The sequence below is a fragment of the Narcine bancroftii genome, chromosome 7 (assembly GCF_036971445.1).
Source record: "Narcine bancroftii isolate sNarBan1 chromosome 7, sNarBan1.hap1, whole genome shotgun sequence".
Lineage (NCBI taxonomy): Eukaryota > Metazoa > Chordata > Chondrichthyes > Torpediniformes > Narcinidae > Narcine > Narcine bancroftii.
This window is the reverse complement of record NC_091475.1, coordinates 192,259,456-192,281,107: the sequence shown is the minus strand read 5'-3', so window position 1 is coordinate 192,281,107 and position 21,652 is coordinate 192,259,456. Positions and strand designations below refer to the sequence as shown.

Sequence of the window (21,652 nt, the reverse complement as noted above, 5' to 3'; positions counted from 1 at the left end):
CTGTCACAGGTGGTTGTGGAGGCCAGGACTTTGGGTGTATTTAAGGGAGAGATTGATGGGTTCCTGATTAGCCAGGGCATCAGAGGTTATGGGGAGAAGGCCAGGTATTGGTTTTAAGTGGGGAAAATAGATCAGCTCATGACTGAATATCAAGGCAGATTCAATGGGCTGAATATCTATTTCTGCTCCCGTGTCTTATGGTCTTATTCCACAAACTAAAAATTGTGAATATTAAACTCATTTGGTGTCTGCTGCAAATCCTGGCACTGACCATCTTTCTGGAAACTAAAAGAACTTGGTCCTGAATGTTTGACCCCAAGATGCTGAGCACTTATCTGGAGCATCATATTTATGACTCTATAAAATGTCCTAAATCCATTCCTCCTCATCTGGTGCTGAAGCCTTTATTCATGGCTTTGTTAACTCAAAGCACCACTTTTTCAGTGCACATGATTGGTGTGCCATCTTCACTCTTTATAAATATATCATTCAATATCTGCCACCTTCCACCATGTCCCATTTAGCTGTCATTCCTTTCACTGAATTAAAATTATTATTAAGTGGAAGAAAGTAGCAGAGGATAAAATACCAGGGGATATTATATGAACAGTAGGACCTTCTACAGGGAGCCAAAAGATAGCTGAAGAGTCAGTTCCATAGATGATGAGACTAGGAAATTTAGGGAAATGGCAGAGATTGTAAATGTTTTTTTCAAATGGATCTTCATGGTAAAAGACAAAAAAAAGCAATCTAATATTACTCTGTAACCAAAGGGCAATACAAAGGTAGAAAATTAAAACCATCCCTATCGTTGGAACAAAATAAATCGAGGCAAACTCATAAGGCTTAGACCATGGGATCTGATGTTTTTAAGGAAGTGGCTGCAATGATGTTGGATGGTTAGTAATAAGTTCCTGGATTTCAGAATCATAAAATATAACGTAAATTCATGAGCTGTCACATTAAATTTACTGAACAAGATGGGAGTGCACAGAATTAGAGGTAACTAACACAAGTTGAGGAGTAATGGACTGCAAGTGGTGAGTCTGGATAAATTGGTAATTTTGGATTGGCAGTCAATAATTGGTAGAATACTCCAGGGATCAGTGTTGGGGGTTAATTATATTGATGACTTGTACAGTTGTCAGATTTGCAGATGATGCAAAGATAAATGGGTAAACAAGTTTTCAGGAGTACAGAATCTACAAGTGGATATAGATAAAGTGAACAGGTAGTTGGAAAGTGGAGTATAATGTTGGAAATTGTGAGTTTATCCACTTTGGAAGGAAGACTATAAATGTAAATTATTTACATTTACAAAATGTGATGGAAAGGGATCTAGTGATCCTAGTACATGGAACACGAAAAACTTCCATGCAGGTACACCAGGCAATTAAGAAGTTCAATAAAATGTGGCTTTTATCACAAAAAGTATAGTATGGAGAGATTTTAGTGCAATTTTACAAGCCTCTGGTGAGATCATCTGAATAATTGTGTTCCTTGTATTTAAGGAAGGATTCCCTTGCATTTGAGACAATGTAAAATCAGTTTTTTTTTATTTTCGGTGGATTACTTCTAACATTACATACAGCCCAGTAAAGAGCACAATTTACAGAGTACAGGATTATAGTGAAAAGGAAGAAAACTGAATATTTTTAATGAAAATTGATTCCCTTGTAATCTAAATTTTTGCATGAGGAGAGAGCAGGAAAGGAATGTTAAGAGCAAGAAAGAATCAGCCATAATCTTTTTAAATGGCAAAGTAGCCTTAGAGGGGCTTACGGGCCTATCCCGATATCTTGTGTTCCTGTGTATATTGATCATGTAACACACCATTTTTTAAGTTCTGTTCCTTGTTTACAACTCCTACTTTGACCTTGCCTTCCCATACATCTGCAAAGTCTTCCAGCCCTCCAGTTCAGACCCCTCCAGTTCAGACCCCTCCAGTTCAGACCCCTCCAGTTCAGACCCCTCCAGTTCAGCCCCCTCCAGTTCAGCCCCCTCCAGTTCAGACCCCTCCAGTTCAGACCCCTCCAGTTCAGACCCCTCCAGTTCAGACCCCTCCAGTTCAGACCCCTCCAGTTCAGACCCCTCCAGTTCAGACCCCTCCAGTTCAGACCCCTCCAGTTCAGACCCCTCCAGTTCAGACCCCTCCAGTTCAGACCCCTCCAGTTCAGACCCCTCCAGTTCAGACCCCTCCAGTTCAGACCCCTCCAGTTCAGACCCCTGCTATCTCTAATGTTACAAGCCAGAGGACCCCAAAACCCAGCAGCAAAAATATTCACCAAGACAAATGGTTACTTAAACAAAAATTGATTTTAATTACCTTTAAACATAAAAGTTGAATCAAACTTTAACTTATCAATATTGACTTGCTTAACCTAACTTAAACCCCTTCTAATTCTAAGGGCATGTGTATGTAATGTGTGTGTAAGTTCAGAAAAGTTCTTTGGTTCACAGTCCAATCTCACTTCTCATTTCTCCAAGTTGACTGGTTGCAGGCAATTCTTATACTGTGCACATAATTTAACATTTATAAAGTTCACCAGGCTTTGGTGCTTGAAAGGTAAATAATTACCACTCAGGAAGGTTCTTGACTGTTTTCAGAGAGAGATTTGTTGTACGATGACATCCACAACTGATTCCTTTTTAATCAGCCACTCCAGTGTCTTGCTGATGAAACTTGCCCCATCAGGGTTCTCCAGATGATAACCTCTTTCTTTCAGGTCACCACTGAGTTCCTCTTTTTGTTTCTCTTATTCCAAGTGAAACATTAGACAGCCAGTCCTCTCCTCTTGCATGAACCATAAGGGTTTTGACCAGGCCATCTTCCAAAATGGGGCTTTCCATACCCAGCTGCTTCTGCTGGCTGTAACACTGTACAAGTGATCTCTGTGTGTGTCTCTCTCTCTCTCTCTCTCTCTCTCTCTTCTCTCTCTCTCTCTCTCTCTCTCTCTCTCTCTCTCTCTCTCTCTCTCTCTCTCTCTCTCTCTCTCTCTCTCTGTGAGAGAAGCCCTGTTTGACTCTCTGCTTGCAAAACCATATGACCCTCTTAGAACATCTCCAGACAGAAGGCGGCTCCAACAAGATCTTTCATCTGTTGCCTTTTGTAAACAACAATCCATTAATGAAGCCTCTTGAGCATTCTTCAAAGCTCTTTAAACATGAAAATAGAATCAAATTTTAACTTATCACTATTAAGTTGACTAACCCAACTTAGCCCCTTACTAATTCTAAGCGCTTATGTATGTAATGTGTGTGTAAATTTAAGAAAAGTTATTAGGTTCACAGTTTGGTCCACAGTCCACTCTCACTTCTCATTCTTCCAAGTTCACTGGTTGCAGACAATTTTTACATTGTGCACAGAATTTAACATGTATAAAGTTCATCAGGATTTGGTGCTCAAAAAGTAAATGGTTACTGCTCAGGAAGGTTCATGTAGGTTTGCAGAGAGAAATGTGTTGTTCCAGGATTTCCACAACTGAGGTACACCATTAGTCACCTCAATGTCTTGTTGATGAAACTTGCCCCATCAGTGTTCTCCAGATGATGACACCTTTCTTTCAGGTCACCACAGAGTTCCTTTCGGTTCCCCTTATTCCAATAGAAACATCAGACAGATAGAACTTCCAGCCATTCGCCACTCTGGAGCTTCTGTTTCAGTTCCAACAAGCTTCTCCTGGCTTGTTACAGCTTTCTATGTCACACACAGTCCAAGACTCCCTTGTGTGTGTGTCTGTCTGTCTGTCTGTCTGTCTGTCTGTCTCTCTCTCTCTCTCTCTCTCTCTCTCTCTCTCTCTCTCTATATCTCTTTTCTTTCTCTCTCTCTCTCTCTCTCTCTCTCTCTCTCTCTCTCTCTCTCTCTCTGAGACTCAAACTGCCAGGCAGCATGTCCTTCTCTCTCTCACTTGCAAAGCCCTTGACCTTCACCAGCAAACAATAGGAGTTCATCTTTTGGTCAACCTGTTTTAGGTAAACAATAACCTTTCAATGACCTTTCTGTGAAGCAATATTAGGAGAAGGCCTGTCTCTTGCAGTGGCTTTTAGAGACAATAGTCCATTCATTCACTTCAATTAACAGCCTCTTGTGAAATCTCCATAGCATTTCTCACAGTTCCTCTTCAAAGTACTGTGGATATGAATTCTCCAATTTTTCAAATAAGATCTGTTTTAAAGAGTGTGTATGTAACCTACTCTAATTTTACCAATTTATCTCCCAAAAACATTCCCAAATATTCCATTATACAATCCATTTACTCTAAGCTCTGAGCAAACAGGAGCTGGCTCTAAGGAGAATTTCCTGAAATATAATTCCTTGAATGTTAATATACTTTAACAATTTTATTCAGACCTGATCCAGTTATAATTCCAAACTTTTTTCTCTCGCCAAGACGTTTGGAAGATTCAATGAGACTGCTAAATAGACCATGGTCATTACATACACTGGCAGCAGAACCGGTAAGTTTTAATTTTTCTATTATTTTACTGGCTCTGCTCAAAAATAATTTATAATAATATTTTGACAGCTCAATTATTTATGTATTTAATACTTGATAACATTATGATGGTTTAAAAGGACAGGTGGTTGTGGAAAAGGAAGGGTTTCTCTTTGTAGTCATTAATTTGCATAACAAGGTAATATTTTATTTATAATTTTAAATATGTTTAATAATCAACAATCAAATACAAAACTCCCCTCTATATAAGACCTATTAAACAGAGAAAGAACAGAGACAAAGAAACAAAAAAAGGATCCCATTGTCAGTGCACACAGTGAAACATATGGAGACAAGATAATACCACAGTGTTAAAATCTTTTCAGAGGTTTACTGGCTAGCCATTAGCAATTGTAACCCTATATTAGTGCGTGTGAGGTACCTATATGCTCTAAATATGGCTGCCAGATTTTTATCTCTTCCTGAGATAGTGTGACCTTTTCAATCTTTATTCATCTCCAGAGACCACCTATCCATAAGTAGATGGGAGTAAGACTTCCACGTTACTCCTATGCACTTTCTGGCCACACATAAGGCAATTTCTATGAACTTAATTTGAAAATTAGTTAGTGACCTACAAACTGTGTTAAAGTTCCCCAGAAGACAAAGCTTTGGATCTACTGGGAAGGTGACTCACATGATCTTGGTTTGTGTGTCACAGAGGTCACACCAGAAGGGCCTTACCTTTGTGCAAAGTCAGGTAGAATGTAAAAATGAACCCACCTCCACACCACGTGTAACACACATCTCTGATAATTCAGATTTATATTGGAGTAACAACAAGATAATTTTTACATCCCAAGAAGCATCAATGTCACATGAACCTGACTAATAGCCTGGAGGACAAGTACCATTTGTCAAAACTGTTTTCAAATAGTGACATTTTTATTATTGCCCAAAATCCTACTTCAGCAACTGTTAATTGATTGTGCATTTCAATCTACAATAGAACATTGCAGACTTCCACAAGACAAAAAAGAAAAATGCCACAAACTGGATTAGAAAATTTTAGTCACATCCACACCAGGCAGGAATACTCATTTAAGTTAATGGGGCAATGAACGTCTGAGAAGACTAACTCATCACCTGCAGCTATATGAAGTTGGAGAAAGAGGAAAAAGTCAAGCAAACAGTTTTGGCGTGTAGAGCAAAGTTGCCCGCTGCCACCCAGCAGTATGAACATAGTTTTTTTTTTAAATTTCAGGTAATCCCTTCTACGCTTCCTTTCTCTTCCCCTGCCTTTTATCCCCACCTTCCAAACTCCCCCCAGCCATTTACATCCACCTTTCTCTTTTACACTTTTTACACAGTTGCTGCGTTTCAGGAAATTATTCTTAAATTCCTGGAATGCAGTCTGTAAAAATAAATAGGAAAAAAAATTTTTAAATCAGAACCAATATGAGTGACTCAGTCTAAACTGAACTGCAGGCAGTCTGCAACAATGTTCTAATGAATACAACGCATTGATGATGTACAATGACGCGTTCAGCTCACGACATTGCAAAGCGGGAGATTTAAATATGCAGCAAGAAGACATTTACTTAAGCAGCAGCTGTTAACCACTATGTTGAATCATTGGAATGATGCTGGCATTAACTGGATCAAGAGCCATTTTGCTCTTCTGTCTGGAGGTTTTTTGGGACATAGATCAATGACGTCCAGCAGTGCCACTGTGTGTTTGCACGCAAGTTGCCCGTCATGGGCGACATCAACCCACGTCCAACCTCCGTAAGTCCCATACCCATGGTACTTTGTCAAAACTCGTGGCGATATCCGTGCACAGGTGAACAGCCACTCCGGAAGGTAAGTGTGAAAATTGACTACAAAAAAAATGTTATTTATATGAAAAAAAAATTTGACACCTCCCCACTAGATTCTTCTGCTCTCTGTGTAAAAGGGGTAATAGATTGTTCTGACAGCAAAAGGACTACCTCCTCAAAAAGTTTTTTTGCAATACGATTACTGTGAATATTTATTATCCAGCTTTTATGTTTATTTCCTCTTCCAATTTAATTTTTCTTTACAAGAATTTGTTCAGCTGCAGAAAATAAGAATTTTGATCCATATATCCAGTACATTGTGCAATGTGTATGACAATAAGCTGGTTATCACTTTAGCAGTAGCCCCTTTCACACTGGCATCTTGTCCTAGTAATTGACAGCCAATCTACCAGTTAAGAATCCAGTGTGAAAGCTCCTTAATCAGCACATAGGCGTCAAATAATGCCAGGAACTATACAACCTAGGTAGGTATTACGACGATTATGTCTTTGTGTGAGTGCAGGAACATGATGGAAACAAAACTTCACTGACTTATATAAACCTTTATAAATTTCTAAAAGGCCATGGGAAAGTCACAGCAGGAGAGAGAGGTGGCGGATCTGCCCCCCACCCCCCAGAATTCTGTGCGGCAGAGAAACTCCTCCAGCCCTTTCTCTGCCGCATGGAATTCTGGGGGGGCAGGTCTGCCATCATTCTTTTCTAGCGGCAGTAATACACATCTTTATAAACTGTTCAGCTATGTGTTTTAGACGACTTTCCCACGGTCTTTTATAAATTTATGAAGGTTATATAGTTCAGCACAACAGGGGCTGTAGGGCACATACTGTGCTGTACATAATGCTTAATTATGTTGTAATAAGGCATGATTAATTTTGTTTTAAAAACAAGATCATAATAGATTGTTCAGGATTTAGGGCAGATTCATCATCGCTCGATGCGTCATTACCGGTGGAGGATAGAACTCCCTATCCCAGTAGTCCAATGTGAAAGGCAAAAACAACTTCCTTAACCAATTCATTGACAATGGCCAATCTACTAGTTAGCCAGTGTGAAAAGAGCTATTGTTGGCCTTTGTCTTGCAATAATCATTCCAGAGGTACAGGTGACTTCTGAATCATGGCAGTTTGGGTGATGGAAATGTGCCCTTACAGAATTCACAAATCTCTACCCAAAATTTTGAGAGGCACTGGACACTGCAAATGCTGAAATCTGAAGCAAAAAAGCTGCTGAAGGAACTCAATGGATTTAACAGCATCAGTGGGAGAAAAGGAGTGGACATTTCTGGCCAGAACTCTTCATCAAGATCAAAAATTTGAGGTATAGAATACAATTCACTCTCATGGAATTCATGTGAAATAAAAATAAAATCACGATACTGGTAGTTTTCTAGGAGTGAACCCTCTTCCAACCTTGCACATGGTTCACCTGTATCAAGAGATTGAATGTCCATGATGTTGATGTACCATCTGGGATCTGGAAATTCAAAGTAGCAGTGGTATGGAAGGTGTTAAGGATTAAGTGAGAATGGACAGGATAAAGATTAATATCGAGGCAGGGAGCACGGGAGAAGATGCGCCTGACAGCGCAATCTTGATGCAGCCATAACAGCGTGAAGCCGTTCGGTTCGTCTGCATCTCTGTGCGCCACCACAATCTCATCTTTTGCTTGGATATTGTGAAGCCATTGAGCTCGATTATGAATTCAACAATTTCAGGTGACGCACTTTGACTGCTTGTATCAGAACTAGCAAGTTCAATTGTAAAATTATCCATCAAAAATATTAGCTCAGTTTTTCCTCCCTGTTGCACAAAGATCTGATGTGCTGGAGGTAAACGATAAATCTGAAGATGGTGCAGTGCAGTAGAGTACACAAAAATGGTGGAGAAGCTCAACAGGTCACCCAGCATCCAGAGAAAGTAAAAGGCAGTCAAAGTTTTTAAATTGAGACCTTGTTGCGTGCCAAATATTAGGAAGATACCTGAATAAAAAGATGGGGTAGGGGAAGAAAACAGGCGAGCAAGTAATAGGTTGGTACAGGCGAGAGAGTAGAAATGTGCCACGAAGTGATAGAGAGGGCAGAGGGCAAACAAAGATAGCTCTCTGACAGGAGAAGGAAGGGAAGAGGCATTCCCAGAATTCTCCAATGAATTTCTGATTTCAGCCTTCATTTCACAACTTTAACATCTATCTCCAGCAAATTATGAGAAGTTGGAGGGACTTAGCATGTGGGTAGCATCACAGTCAATGGACAGTCAACAGTTTGGATCAGCACTCTTTCGAGACTTTTCCATGGATGCTGTCTGATCTGCTGAGTCACTGTTTGCTCCAGATTCCAACATCTGCAGTTGTATTTATCTTTGTTTTCTCTTCCTCCAACTTACCTTCATTACCTCAATAACAGGACTTCTCTTTATCGCCACTTCAAAAATATTTTCTTTCACTTGTCTCTTTCACAGTTCAGAAATGTTAATTTTTTTTCTATAGATGCTTTAGTATTTTTCTGATCCTTCTAGTATTTTTAGAGATAACAGGTCCATCCAGCCCACAAGCCTGTGCCACCCAAATATATCAATTAGCCTAAAAACCCCACACTACTTTGGAGGATGGGAGGAAACCAGAACATTCAAGGGAAACCCATGCAGTCTCAGGGAGAATGTACAAACTCCTGACAGAGAGCATTGGATTCAAACCTGGGTCTCTGGTGCTATAATTTATATTTATTTTGGATTTATAGTGGCTGTAGATTTTTTTCAAGGAATAGAGATAGTTTGAGAGGACAAATGTGCAGCAAATGGTGTGTTATATGGAAAAATGTCATCATGTAGAAAAAAGAATAAACATCTAAATGAAATGCCTGAAGCCCTCCTTGCTTCTTTTCTGTTGAAACTTAACTGGATCAGTGAAAAATGCACTATTTTTGTTTTAATTAATTGTGTTAAAGTATTAATCTAATATCCAATATTCCAGAAAATCTGTTAATCAGCCTCTATCCAAGTCTTGAGCATGCCAAATTGATGGAGTTTTACTCTATTTTTAAAACTTGTTTTATTTATTGTGTTGGTATAATTACTTTGTACATGATGACATCATTGAACTTTCAAGCAGGTGTGATATAAAAATTTTGACTAAATAGGGCAAGAATCATTCATTGACTATTTTTTATTGTATAAAGTTGTGGTGCGCTGTTAGACAGAATCAGACGCACACAAAGGTAAAGACTATACAACAGGCTTTAATCCACAAAGACTTCCACAGAGCCAGGCTGGCTGTGGCTGCAGCAACTCTGTGTGAGGCCTCGGGAGGCCGGCGCAGGCTTATATACCGGAGGGTGATTGACACCCGACCGGGTGGGGCTTGATCCATTCAGGCCGGCTGTCAGGTATTGTCCTGTCCCCTTACACTCCTGCAGGTACAGAGGTTGCCCCCTGCAGTAGGCCAGTGGTGTATCACCACAAAAGTCAAGACTTTTCTGTACTTTTAATCACCTAATTGGCTTCTTCCAGGAGATAGTATGGCTTTCACAATGGTGGGAAATAAATATATTGAGATGCCCATGATATCAGTATGTTCAGAGCTTTGAATGATCAGATCTTTTCCTCACCATTATTTTTCAGAACCCGATACCTTGCTTTTGCCCACCAATTTTAAAAAGAAATCCGCTTTTCTCCTTTAGCAAAATCTCCATTTTATAATTTCCCTTCTGCTTATTTCCTCTTGCAGGATTAATCACTCAAGTACTGGGAATTAGGAAACATCAAGAGTAAACTAACGTGCTCAAAATAACTTGGCATTTTGTGCCTCGTGGATCTCCTATTACAGAGGAAGATTACCTACTGTCCTTGCATAACCGGTTTCTTATTACTATGTTCTGACACACAATGTTCCATGAGTCTTGTTTATTTCATTCTGGCTGCCCCGAAGGCTCTCTGTTGCAATCACCTCATTTGGAGCTCTCTTGAACAAGCATAGTATTTTTAACATTTAGTTTTATACCTTTTATATTTATTGATGTGCATTTGTAGAACTAAATTCAAAATTAAGTTGACGTATGATGAAAAGGTGTTCTCAGACAAGGAAGACCCTTCCATGTGATCTTTTATTACTAATTTATTAGCTGTTGCGTGCCATAATTGGTGCCTCAGCTGGTGTAAACAATCCTGAGCCAAGGGAGAGGAGAGAGAGGGGTAAGTTTTCTAGTCAAACCTGGTGACAGCTCTTAATTAGGGCCACTCTCGGACTGTTTGCTCATTGGAAAAACCGAACAGTAAAAAGGCAACATAAGACCAAAAGACATAGGAGCAGAAATAGGCTATTCAGCCCACCAAATCTGCCCCACCATTTAATCATGAGCTGATCCATTTCCCATTCAGCTCCACTGCCTAGCCTTCTCCACATAACCTTTGATTCCCTGGATAATCAGTTTCCTATCAATCTCTGCCTTAAATACACACAGATCAAAACTAGAAAATCCTTTTTAAATGTCTTGATGGTAGGAAAGCTGGAAAAGAAATGAAACTAATGCTAAAGACTATGATTTTGCATATATCAGAGTCGTACAGCACAGGAGCAGACCCTTTATTCAGCTCAAGCATCCCAGGTTCAAATCCAACACTGTCTGTAAGGAGTTTATACCTTCATGTGTCTGTGCAGGTTTCCTCCGGGCTCTCCAGTTTCTCCGATTTTCTTCCACATTCCAAAAATGTACGAGTTAGTAGGTTAGTTGGTCACATGGTGTATTTGGACAGCATGGGTTCATGGGCCAGAGAAGCCCATGTTAACGTATTGTATTTCTAATTTTTTTTTAAATTACATCACGGGGAGGGGGTGCAGTGAACAAGAAAATGCAATTTTCTCTTAACACAAAGCTATATCATCTGCACATGGGTCAAGAAATGAAGGATTAAAATAAATGTGATTTATTTCAAAAATTCAATTTTATCCGTATCTCAAATCTTTGAGTAATGATTTGTCAATTGGACATTTCCCAAAATTTTAACAAAATGTTTGTGCAATTAAGCAATAAAATCAACAATTAGTAATTTACATTTTTTTTTACAGTATTTGCTATTGAGTGACTATTTTCATTTAGCATCACTGTTCTGGACACATGGCACAGGTTGAGGAGCAGGGAGAATAGTCCAGGGTTAGCTCACAACTCCACCACCAGCCCTGGCAGTTAAAAAGAAAAGAATTCAATTTAATTATGATGTCTTTGACAATTACGTGATCCTACGTCGTATTATCGTGGACATTAAAGAATACCAAGTTGTAATATCAAGGGCTGTTGGTAGCTACAAGACTGAAAACCAGCAAAAAAAAATTGATGTGATACAAATGTAATAAAAGGACATTGTGAAATAGTTTTAAGTATTTATCCTACATCAACAAACAAATTCTACTGAATCTAACCACTTCTTCCTATTTTGTGAGTGAACCATTTCATTCATGGCTGAAATAATTTATTGCAAAATATGTTTGGGTTGTCCATAATTTGAAAGGGGAAAAATTTCAGAATTTATTGTCATGTACATATTCACAAAATTAGTTCTTTTGTGGCCGCATTACAGTGAAAATATTGCTCCAAAATGCATCTCGAAAATAAATAAATAGTGCAAGAAAATAGGAGAAAGTGAGGTAGTGTCTGGGGTTCATTATCCATTCATAAATCTGATGGCAAAAGGGAAGAAGCTGTCCTTGTGCCGTTGGGTGCTCAACTTCAGCCTTTACCTAATGGTAGCACTTGGCCTAGGTGTTGGGAGTCCTTCAGGATAGAAGCTGCTTTCTTAAGACACCACCTCTTGTAGATATCCTTGATAGAGTGAAGACTGGTGCCCATGATGTTGCTGGCGAGTTAACAGCTCTCCAGAATTTTTTCCTGTCTTGTGCATTGGCACCTCCATACCAGACTGTTATGGAACCACTGTAAACCTGTAGAAATTTTCAAGAGTGTTTGGTGACATAGAATACCAATCTTCTCAAACTCCTCATGAAGAATAGCTGCTGGTGAGCCACTTCATGATTACATCAACATAGAGGCCCCAGGACAGATCCTCAGAGATATTGACACCCAAGAATGTGAAGTTCTTGACTCTCTTCACTCCTGACCCCTTGATGAAGACTTGTTTGTGTTCTGATTTCCTCCTGAAGATAACAGTTAGCTCTTTAGTCTTGCTAACATTGAGTGCAAGGTTGTTGTGATACCACTCAACTAGCTGATCTATCTCCCTCCTGTACGCTTTCTCGTTGCCGTCTGTGAATCTGCCGATGACTGTGGTGACACCGGCAGTTTTGTAGACAGCATTTGAATTATGCCTAGCCATACAGTCATGGGTGTAGAGTGAGTAAGTAGAGCAGTAGGCTAAGCACGCTTCCTTGAGGTGCGCCTGTGTTGATAATCAGTGAGTAGGAGACATTTCCAATTTGTACTGATTGGTCTTCCATTGAGGAAGCCAAGGAACCATTATCTAATTGTGTTTCACAGCCATTGTAACCAAAAAGCAGGTACATCAACAGTTAAAACCAGTTTCAGCCACACCTTTTGAAATGTCATCAGCTGTTGTTGTTGAATCTAAACTTTAAGGGCAGTCAGCCGAACATCAAGTATTAGAAGGAAATCCTGAATGCTGACTGTTTATTAGTTTCTGTTTTCCAAATTAGGACTCAAGTAATTGGAAACCCCATTAATGCTGTTAATAAATCAATGTTAATTTGCATAAAATCATTTGGGGACCCAAATAGGATTCCAAGTGAGGCAAAACCTCACCTGTGAATCTGGAGGGTCATTTACTGTAACCAACACTCCTGGTGTGTCCTCCTCTAATTTTATGAGACTGGACGCAGACAGGTCGATTCCTACGTTAAGCATCTTCACTATGTCCACTGCCACAGCGAGAATCTTCCAGTGGCCAGCCACTTCAATTCCAGTTCCAATTTCCACCATGATTAGCCTCAAGTACTGTGTAAGGTAAAACATCATGAGATGGGAATGTGTAAGGAGTTACCCTGTACAGGGCTGTAACAAGATGTGAATGCATCCTTGTACTTACAAGATAAGAGAGACATTGATGGATTGAGAGGCAGGAAGCTAGCAGGGAAAGGATAGCAACAGTTTTAGTCATTGGACAAGTAATGATATGATGATGTTCTAAGCACATATCCAAGGGTATAAAAAAATCACCATTTTGCTGATAACGGCAGAATGCATTCTCCGACTAACTTTGTTAGTCGCAAGTGTTACAATCCGGTAATAAAGAACAAAGAACCCTGATTTCGACTCAGTCTGGTGTTTGTCTCACTCATTCATGAACAAAGCAGACCTAACAACTGCCAGGTTGAGGCCACACCGTAAATTGAAGAAATAGCACTTTATGTTGCGACTTTGCATTCTCCAACCCAACAGAATCAGTATCAACTTCTCCAATTTCTGGTAACCCTCTCCTCGCTGCACCCCCCCCCCCCACCCCATCTGCCACTTTCCTACTCTTTCCCCTCCCCCACCCACCGTACAAGTCAAGTTTATTATCATCTAATTGTACAAGCACAACCTGACAAAACAGTGTTCACTGGTCCTCGGTACAAAAACATGCATGCATACAACCAGACATAACACATTTACAGAAAAACAAATATATTTCATTGCTACAAATAAATAAATAAATATGGCTCAATTAATATGAGAGTCTGGGATGGTTAGTGCGAGAAGTTTCTTTGGTCAATCAGATCCTCACTGCCCATGGGAAGAAGCTGTTCATCAGCCTAGTAGTGCTGGCTTTGATACTCCTGTATCTCTTTCCTGACAGGATCAACTGAAAGATGCTGCGTGCAGATAGAAAGGGTCCTCGATGAGTTGCTCATCTTCTTCAGTCAATGATCCCAGTAGACCATGTCAATGGGGGGGAGGGAGACCTGCCTGTCCCCCACACCTTCCTTCCCACCACCTTCCCTTGCTCCTATCAGAGTGCATCTTTCTCAGCCCTCTGCTCCTTCCCCCATCACCTTGCAACTCCTTTCTTCCCCTCCCACCTATAGTCACCTCTTACCTGCCAACCTCATCCATCAACCACCACTATCTCTCTTGTTTAAGCCACTACCTGATTCTTAGTATGCCTGATGAAGGATTCCAGCCTGAATCATCAACTGTCTATTTCTTTCTCTGGACCTGTTAAGCTCCTCCAGCAATTTATATATTGTTCTAAGGTTTTCAGCATCTGCAGATAACTTGTTTACTACTGATCTTCAGCTGTTTGTTTGAGTTGGGCAAAAATTTCAATTCAAAAACTGAACAATGTTTCAAATTTAAGTTTTATACAAAATATATTTTATTATGCAGTCAATATAACCATATAACAATTTACAGTATGGAAACAGGCCAGATCGGCCCTTCTAGTCTGCACCGATCTTCGTGAAACTCCACTAGTTCCACCTACCCACTCCCTTGCCCATAACCCTCCAACCCTCTCACATAATTTGAACATTTTGTGTTATTTTTTAACGAGGTCATTGATTTGTGAACTTATGTTATAAATTAGGCTTTCAAAGGTGATCGAAAATGGGCTGAATAAAGTCTTCTGCATAAGACAAGGATGATGGTGTGTTTGCATGGATAGAGGATTTGTTAACCAATAGAAGGTTGAGAGTTGGAACAAATAGGATTCTCTCGTTGCAATCAGTGATCAATGGGGTATTGCAGGGATTTGTGCTGGGGCAGTGTGATAGTACAGATTCTATGTGTATATGTACAGATTATAGTGTGGGATGACTGTGATTGGCTGAGAGCATAGCCACACCTACTGGCAGGTCTTAAAGGATTGCTCCTAGTTAGACCAGGTCATTCTGGACTGGTCGACCTACATGTGATATGCTCCAGTCTTTTAGTTAATAAAATTGTAGAGTGCGTCGAAAGAACCAAAGACTCGTTGATCCAAATCAATGCTTGGGACCCGCCGCCGCCATCACCACTAAGCCCGCCGCGCCATTACTGCCGCCGCTGCTGACCAGAGACCCGCCACCATCGAGACAGCTGACCAGGTACCCACAGCTGCAACCGACGCTGCCGACCAGGGACATACCGACGCTGCCAACCTGGTACACACCGACAATGCCGACCGGGGACCCAACGCTACCGACCAGGGACCCGTCGCCAACGACTGACTACCCCACCACCGACAGCAAGCATCGACCCCCAACACTTACTGTTGGCTGGCCGACACCCCCAGCAGGCTGCAGGCAGCAACACCAACTCCTCGACGCTGTCTCTTCAGGCCCAACTGTTTGCATGACGTCATCACGCAGGACTCCACTGTCCCCATTACAAGTCTGCATCAGTAACCCTCGACCAGGACTTCCCCATCCCCTCACAAAAGCAATGGAACTGATTAAAGTGCATGGACACTATACCAATTGCTTATTTGACTTGGGGTCAACTGACAGTTTTATCCGCCCGGACCTGGCCCACCGTTGCGGACTGGCTATTCTCCCCACTGCACAGAGGATTTCATTGGCGACCAGATTGCACACGACTGGGGTAAAGGGGTATTGCATGGCGACCCTGAAAGTCCAGGGCATGACGTTCACAGACTTCAAACTATTAGTCCTTCCCCAATTGTGTGCCCCTGCACTGCTGGGACTGGATTTTCAGTGCCAGTTTCAAACCATTTCCCTGAACTTTGGGGTGCCTCACACTCCACTCTCTGTAACCACTCGACCCCAGAAGCCTCCTGCCAGCAGGAGCCCGAGCCACCCGCACCCGCCCCGGGGCCTCACCACCCTCTGAGTTGCTCTGCCAGTGCATTTCACAAACCTCACCCCTGGCTGGAAGCCTGTGGCCACCAAAAGTCGGCAATAGAGTTATGAACACAGGAAATTTATCACAAGCGAGTTGCGCAGACTGCTGGACAAGGGCATTATCGAACCTAGCTCGAGTCCATGGAGAGCCCAGGTGGTGGTTGTTAAAAACTGGGAGAAGCCACGGATGGTGGTTGACTACAGCCAGACAATCAACCGCTTCACGCTTCTGGATGCGTACCCCCTTCCACGGATCACGGATGTGGTGAATCAGATCGCCCAATACCGCGTATTTTCCACCATTGACACGTTCGGCCTATCATCAGGTCCCGATCCGCTGAGAAGACCAACCTTTCATGGCCTTCGAAGCGATTGGGTAGATGTATCAATTCCTCAGGGTACCCTTTGGGGTTACAAATGGCGTCGCAGTCTTCCAGCGGGAAATGGACCGGATGGTGGACCAGAATGGACTGAGTGCTACTTTCCCGTATCTGGACAATGTCACCATCTGTGGCCATGACACGGAGGATCATGATGCCAACCTTGAGAAACTTTTTCAGACACCAACTCGGCTGAACTTGACCTACAATTTCAACAAGCGTGTCTTCCGGACCTGGCTCGCAATTCTAGGTTGTGTGGTGGACAACGGGGTGGTCATGCCAGACCCTGACTGCATGCATCCCCTCATGGACTTGCCCCCCCACACCCAGAAGGCACTCAAATGCTGCCTGGGATTTTTCTCCTACTATGCCCAATGGGTTCCACACTATGCCGACAAGGCACGGCCACTCATCAAGACCACCTCCTTCCCCCGTCATCCGAAGCCAGAGTGGCCTTCAACCGCATCAAATCGGATATCGCTGCTGCATCACTGCACTCTATCGACGAGTTCATCCCGTTCCAAGTCGAGAGCGATGCGTCCGACTTTGCGCTGGCAGTCATTTTGACCCCGGCCGGCCAGTAGCCGCCTTCTTCAGAACCCTCCAGGGTCCTGAGAGCCAACACTCCTCTGTTGAAAAGGAGGCCCATGCCATAATTGAAGCAGTACATCATTAGAGACACTACCTCACTGGCAGGCACTTTACGCTGCCTACTGACCAACGCGCGGTCTCCTTCATGTTTAGCAATACCCAGTGAGGTAAGATCAAGAATGACAAAATCGCCAGGTGGAGAATCGAGCTCTCCACCTTTAATTATGACATACTGTATCAGCCTGGTAAACTCAACGACCCGCCAGCTGCACTCTCCAGGGGGACTTGCGCCAACATACAACTGGACAGGCTGCAGAGACTCCACGAGGAACTCTGTCGTCCAGGGGTCACTAGGTTTGTGCACTATGTCAAGGCTCGCAACTTGCCCTACACGGTCGAGAAGATTCGCTCCATGACCCGAGCCTGCCCGGTGTGCGCTGAGTGCAAGCCCCACTTCTTCCGTCCGGAGAACACCCACGTCATCAAAGCCACCCACCCCTTTGAGCGTCTCAGCGTGAACTTCAAGGGTCCCATACTGTCGACCAACCGTAATACTTACATCCTTACTGCCATCAATGAGTACTCCCACTTCCCGTTCGCTGTGCCCTGCTCGGACATGACTGCCTCCTCAGTCATAGAGGCCCCACACAGCATCTTCGCCATCTTCAGGTACCCCACAGTGACGGGGGGTCCTCGTTTATGAGCGCAGAGCTGTGGCAGTACCTTCTGGAGTGTGGTATTGCTTCAAGCAGGACCACCAGCTATAACCCACGCGGTAATGGGCAAGTCGAAAGAGAGAATACCACTGTCTGGAAAGCAGTTACGCTTGCCCTCCAGTCCAAAGGTCTCCCACTTCTCGCTGGCAGGATGTGCTCACTGGTGCCCTACACTCCATCCGCTCCCTCCTAGCACTGCGACCAATGCTACCCTCCATGAAAGGATGTTCTCTTTCCCGAGGAAATCCGAATCGGGAACATCCATACCGGCGTGGCTCACAGTTCCCGGGCCGGTCCTCCTGCGACACCACGTCCAGTACTCAAAGAACGACCCCTTGGTTGACTGAGTGACTCTGCTCCATGCAAACCCGCATTATGCCTACATTGAGTACCCGGACGGGCAGGAGGACACAGTCTCGGAAAGGGACCTAGCCCAAGCCGGATCAGGCGCAGCAGTGCCTTTAACCCAACCTCCCCCAATTCCTTCTCCCCCAGGTCATGTGCTTGAACAGAGGGACAAGCACCACCCCACCAGCTCAGGCCAGACTGTCGACAATGCTGTTGGGGAATTGAGCGAAGCAGTGGCCGCACCCTACGAGCCTGCTGGTGACATAACTCGAGTGACCCCAATCCCAGCACCACGGCGGTCACGCCGGATGGTCAGGCCCCCTGACTGGTACAGCCCCTAACCTCCATCCACCCCGGGTCAGATCTCAAAGAAGGGGTGAATGTGATAGTACAGATTCTATCACCAATGTGTATATGTACAGACGATAGTGTAGGATGCCTGTGATTGGCTGAGAGCGTAGCCGCACCTACAGGCAGATGTTAAAGGATTGCTCCTAGCCAGACCAGGTCATTCTGGTCTGGTCGACCTACATGTGATATGCTCCAGTCTTTTAGTTAATAAAAGCCTTGGTTTGGATTAACAAGTCTTTGGTTCTTTTGACGCGCTCTACAGGTAGCAACTGTTCATAATATACAGAATTGATCTCAGCTTGCTGATGACACTAAACTAAGTGGAAAAGCAAATTGTGCAGTCTTCAGAGAGGTATAAATAGGTTAAATGAGTGGCCAAAGATCTGGCAAATGGAGTACAACACTGGTAAATGTCAGGTCATGCACTTAAGAATGAAAAATAATTGATCAAAGTATTATTTAAATAGTGAAAAATTGCAGCATGCTATTGTGCAGAGAGCCATAGGAGTGCTTGTGCATGAATCACAAAAGTTAGTTTGCAGGTGCAGCGGGTAATCGAGAAGGCAAATGGAATGCTCACCTTAATTACTAGAGGGATTGAATTTAAGGTCAGGGAAGTACAACAGAAACTGCACTGAGTGCTGCTGCTTGTACCGTAAATAGTACACTACAGATGCTGCGCATGCGCAGTGCGCTTACTAAGGAGAAGGAGAACACCAACGGGAGGGGGTCTCAGCCGAGGAGTGGGCAAGCACAGTGCTACTAGATGAGGGATGCCTGACACCAGGGCTCTCAGCTGGAAGGAGAGGAAAATGACCGGAAAGGGAGTGAAAGAAAAGAAGAACAGCAGTGGGAGGCCCAACAGATGAGTAGCACAGAAGAAGACCAACAGCAAGAAGCCAAGCAAGAAGAAGCCCAGCAAAGTGAGACAAGCAACTCATCAGGAAAGTCAGAAGAGACACAGATACAAGGAAGAGAAGAAGAAGAAGACACAAACACAAGTACAGACACAGAAGAAGAGGAAGAAGAAGAAGACCAAGATCTGCACAGAGAAATAGAAGGTAAAACAGATGGACAGAATATAGATAAAGTTTTTTTTCAAGAACAAATGAGAGTATTAAAAAGAGTTTTGAACTCTTAAAGAAGAGGAAGGAGTTTAATTCAGCAAAATCGATCCTATGGAAAAAAGGTTATAAATTTATGTTAAGACATCCAGCTGTGCTTAAAATATTTATCCCTGGGGAGCAAAACAAACTGTTCTTGTATCCGGAGGAAGCACAAGAATTTGCAGAACGCCAGCAGGACAGAAGGAGAGATGAAGAGTTGTAACAAGAATGAAGAACAGCGATAAAATATATATAAAGATGTAAAAATAATGTATATATAAGAACTAAAGAAGGGAAAGAGAAGGGAAGAAAGGAAGTAAAGGGAAAAAAAGAGGGTGAACTTTGTTATATGTGTTTAAAAAAAAAAAAGTTTTCTGGGGGTGGTTGGGAGGGAGAGAATAACCGTCACTGCGAAATCAGTTGACGCTTGCGAGGGGTTTGCAATCCAAATGGAGAGGGGTGTTGTGGTTCCCAGCAGGTGATGAGGAGCAACTCAGAGAGGGGGTGGCATTTGGGGCTAAGGGAATATTGGATGTGGGAGTTTTTTTTGAAGTATTTTATGTTTTTAATGTGTTGTCATACATTGAGTTTAAAAAGAGAAAACTGAGAGATGAAAATAGGGAAAAGGGGGATGGTGGTGGTGAGGAAGCGGAAATGAGGTGTAAACAGGATATGAGATGGCCATGTTGAATTATATGACTATAAATATTAATGGAATACATAACCAAATTAAACAGAAGAGGCTATTAAATTTACTGAAAAAAGAAAAATAGACATAGCATTTTTGCAGGAAATGCATCTAACTGAAGTGGAACATAATAAATTAAAAAGAGATTGGGTAGGGCACGTAGCGGCAGCATCATATAATTCAAAAGCTAGAGGTGTAGCTATATTAATTAATAAAAATCTACCAATCAAAATAGAGGAGGAAATAATTGATCCAGCAGGGAGGTATGTAATGATAAAGTTTTCAGATATATTCAGAATTTTGGAATTTGCTCAATATATATGCACCTAATGAAGAGGATCAAAAGTTTATGCAAGATATTTTTTGAAGATTGTAGATACGCAAGGGAATATATTAATAGGGGATTTAAACCTTAATTTGGATCTAATGTTGGATAAAACTGGACAAAGGACTAGCAAAAAGAATAAATTGGCCAAATTTATGGTTAAATCAATGCAGGAAATGAAACTTATGGATATATGGAGGAGGCAGCACCCAAGAGAGAAGGAATACTCATTCGAGTAGGCATAAAACATACTCAGGGATTGATTGATATGTTTTTGTTGTTGGCCCATATTCAAAGGAGAGTTAGGAAAACTGAATATAAAGCTAGATTACTATCTGATCATTCACCCCTGTTATTAGCAATAGAATTGGAGAACATCCCACCAAGAACATATAGATGGAGGTTAAACTCCATGCTACTTAAAAGGCAGGAATTTAGAGAGTTTATTGAACGCCAAATTAAAACATACTTTGAAATAAATACGGAATTAGTGAAAGACAAATTTATATTATGGGATCCAATGAAAGCCTTCATTAGAGGGCAGATAATAAGTTATGTAACTAAGATGATAAAGGACTACAATCGGGAAATAGAACAATTGGAAAGGGAAATAGTAAGTACAGAAAAGGAACTAGCAACAAGGGATGATATAACAAAAAGAAGAGAATTGGCAGACGAAAAAATAAAATACCAAACATTACAAACGTATAAGGTGGAGAAGAACATAATGAAAATAAAGCAAAAGTGTTATGAACTAGGAGAAAAAACACACAAAATATTAGCCTGGCAACTTAAAACAGAACAAGCTAAAACAACTGTATTGGCATCAAGGAAAAAGGACAAACAAATTACATATAATCCAATGGAGGTTAATGAGAACTTTAAGGAATTTTATGAACCGTTATACCAAACTGAGAAGGAGGGGAAAGATGATAAAATAGAAGAGTTTTTAGCTAAAATTGAACTGCCGAAATTGCAAGAAGAGGAACAAAACAAACTGATAAAACCATTTGAAATAGAGGAAGTACAGGATATATTAAAAAAGCTGCCAAACAATAAAATGCCTGGAGAGGATGGATTCCCAATA

General features: G+C 41.9%; 1 protein-coding gene across 7 annotated transcripts in view; it reads left to right on the top strand.

Moving 5' to 3' along the window:
- c2cd3 (C2 domain containing 3 centriole elongation regulator) overlaps positions 1-21,652 on the top strand; it is a 187,502-nt gene that overhangs the window by 155,704 nt on the left and 10,146 nt on the right. For 5 of the 7 annotated variants that reach the window (XM_069891824.1, XM_069891821.1, XM_069891820.1 and 2 more), the window contains one exon: positions 4,350-4,458. In XM_069891824.1, the coding sequence (XP_069747925.1) occupies positions 4,350-4,458 (109 nt within the window). Of the gene's footprint in view, positions 1-4,349; positions 4,459-5,445; positions 6,188-9,997; positions 13,561-21,652 lie in introns of those variants that run through there. The other 2 variants (XM_069891825.1, XM_069891823.1) reach the window with 2 other exon arrangements.